Here is a 2,850-nt window from a genome sequence, read left to right as displayed (position 1 = left end):
AAGAAAGGGATTTTGATGCTGTTGATCAGTTTCTTAAGCCATCCAAGCAACCTGCTGCTGCCGTAGTAGGGCAAATAGAATTTTCAGCTGTATCTACAGAAATATTAAAGACATGTCGAAAACGGTTATAATGTCACTGAATAGATCAGTGGTTAGGCCACATTTGGAGTACTGTGTTCAGTCCTGGGATCCTTACCTCAGAAGAGACATTGAATTGTTGGAAATGGTTTGGAGGAGGGCTTTAGGATTGTGGAAATGTTATTATATGAGGATAGATTAAAGTTTCTGAAATTGTTTTCTCTTGAAAAAAGAGTTAGAGGGTATCTGATTGAGGTGTTTAAGATTGTTAAGAGAATTGATAGTGTTGATGCATCACTAGGAGACATACATATAAATTTTGGCAGGGAAGAGGTCTTCTTCAGTTAAGACAGTTTTATTTTTCTAACAGGGTGGTTGGCCTATGAAATGGGTTGCCTTCAGATGTTGTAGAGGCAATTAATGTAAGGGAGTTTAAAGATATAGTAAAGAATTCATAGTCCAAAGATATTTTAATAATGTTGGTAGATGTGTGACATGAAACAAAGTTTAATGTTAGGTATGCAGAAAAAGTAAACTTGTATGACATGGGATTGTGTTTAATACTTTTACAGACAAGTCCATAACATTGAACGTCGTCTAACCAGAGACCTGCAAACCATCGTGGAGATACTCTCTCATATTGTACATGCTGGTACTAGTCCCTCCACTTTGCTGCCACCAGAGGGTTCTCATTCTAGATCTCCAATTGTTGAAGAGATGAAAGTCACTCAACGACCAGCCTCACTCCAAAATCGACATCCTCTTTTAAGGACCAGAATTCTACCTTTCAGAAAGGCATTAAGTCTTCAGAATACCCCTACATCTACTGAGGAATTAAAATTGAAACTTCCATCCCATAGTTTAGATACCAGTAGGTGAGTAATTTTATTACTGAGTTCATAGTTAGTTGTTGTACTAACCAAAACTATAGTTGGTCAACTAGATTGTGTTGTAAGTTTCTTTTTTAAACAATAGGTTATGTGGTTTTAATTAAAATCGTTACTCATATACTCACTTCCTGTCTAGTACTAGAGGGATGACTTACTTTGTCTTGCCAACTTATGAGACACTAGTGTATTTAAAGTGCTGATAAATGTAGTGAGGATTTATGTATTTAGTGATGAACAGCTAATAGAGACCTGTAGTTTGTATTGCTTTTATCAGTAGAAAATTCTAATAGCTAGTTCACTACTGATCAGCAGAAACTTTGTTATAATTCAGTTGGCAAAAAACAAGTAAAATAGCTAGTTCACTACTGATCAGCAGAACCTTTGTCACAACAAAACACTCATCACGTTTAAACAACCTTCTACCACACCTCACAACAAAACACACATCACATTTAAACAACCTTCTATCACACCTCACAACAAAACACTCATCACATTTAAACAACCTTCTACCACATCTCACAACAAAACACATCACGTTTAAACAACCTTTTGCTAGATGGAAACAAAGTTGAACAAGATGATCACTTTAATTCTGTTTAAAGAATAATTAAAACACTTGGAGTAGAAAGTACTTACACAAGGGTTCGAAAGAGGTCAGTTGGATATGTGAGTCACTTGCAACACTTGGAGTAGAAAGTATTTGCCTAAGGGGTCGAAAGAGGTCAGTTGGATATGTGAGTCACTTGCAACACTTGGAGTAGAAAGTATTTACCCAAGGGTTCGAAAGAGGTCAGTTGGATATGTGAGTCACTTGCAACACTTGGAGTAGAAAGTATTTACCCAAGGGTTCGAAAGAGGTCAGTTGAATGTGAGTCACTTGCAACACTTGGAGTAGAAAGTACTTACCCAAGAGTTCAAAAGAGGTCAGTTGGATATGTGAGTCACTTGCAACTAATTTTTATAAAGTACTTTTAAAGAAAAACATAAAGATGGAAGATATAGTGGTCAAGTGGGAAAATTAGGAAATCAAAAATTATATGACAAAAGTTTGTCTAAAAATTTGAAGACAGATAATAAGGACTTCTTCAACTATACTAAGGGTAAGGAAAATGTTAGTATAAGAGTAGGACCTTTCATGGATGATACTGAAAGGCTAATATCTGATGATTATAGGATGGCTGGGTTATTAAATTCTACTTGTCCTTCAGATTTTACTAATAAATATTTAAGCACTATTCCTCAACCTGAACAGTTTTATCCTTTATATCTTTAATGAGCCAACTTGGCTTTATATCTATAAGAAACATGCACCCCCCAGTGGCACAGCGGTATGTCTGCGAACTTACAACGCTAGAAACCGGGTTTCGATACCAGTGGTGGGCAGAGAACAGATAGCCCTTGTGTAGCTTTGTGCATAATTAAAAACAAAAAAAAAACAAGAAACATGCCTATCTGGAATATTTAAGAATTTATTTTTTAAACTTTTTCCATAGTTAATCATTATCTTCAACTAATTCATGTCACAAAACCTTTCTAATAACATGCTTTTTACAAATTTGGAAACTTGTAAATACACTTTTTTTTTACCATTGTACATTAAATTGGCAAAAAATGTTTTACTAGTGAATACTAGCAGGTAAACACTTTAACTCGGCGTGCTCCTTTTGTATGCAAGAGGTCTTGATTCAAATCTGATACAAAGAGATAAAAATAATCGCTAACAAAAGCTGTTAAGAAGTACCTTTCTAGTAACAGCGTGGGTTAAACAGTTGGGTACCTTTCTAGTAACAGCGTGGGTTAAACAGTTGGGTACCTTTCTAGTAACAGCGTGGGTTAAACAGTTGGGTACCTTTCTAGTAACAGCGTGGGTTAAACAGTT

General features: G+C 35.6%; 1 protein-coding gene across 1 annotated transcript in view; it reads left to right on the top strand.

Moving 5' to 3' along the window:
• The first annotated feature begins 449 nt into the window (after window positions 1-449).
• The window catches only part of LOC111089825, a 10,465-nt gene continuing 8,064 nt past the window's right edge, over window positions 450-2,850 (top strand). Inside the window, exon 1 of the mRNA XM_022402967.1 lies at window positions 450-953. Within this exon, the coding sequence (XP_022258675.1) occupies window positions 796-953 (158 nt within the window). The 5' untranslated portion in view covers window positions 450-795. The remainder of the gene's footprint in view (window positions 954-2,850) is intronic.

Source organism: Limulus polyphemus, unplaced genomic scaffold (assembly GCF_000517525.1).
Source record: "Limulus polyphemus unplaced genomic scaffold, Limulus_polyphemus-2.1.2 Scaffold7502, whole genome shotgun sequence".
In the NCBI taxonomy this organism is placed as follows: Eukaryota; Metazoa; Arthropoda; class Merostomata; order Xiphosura; family Limulidae; genus Limulus; species Limulus polyphemus.
The sequence above is the reverse complement of the archived record's forward strand: the minus strand, read 5'-3'. Positions and strand labels throughout refer to the sequence as shown.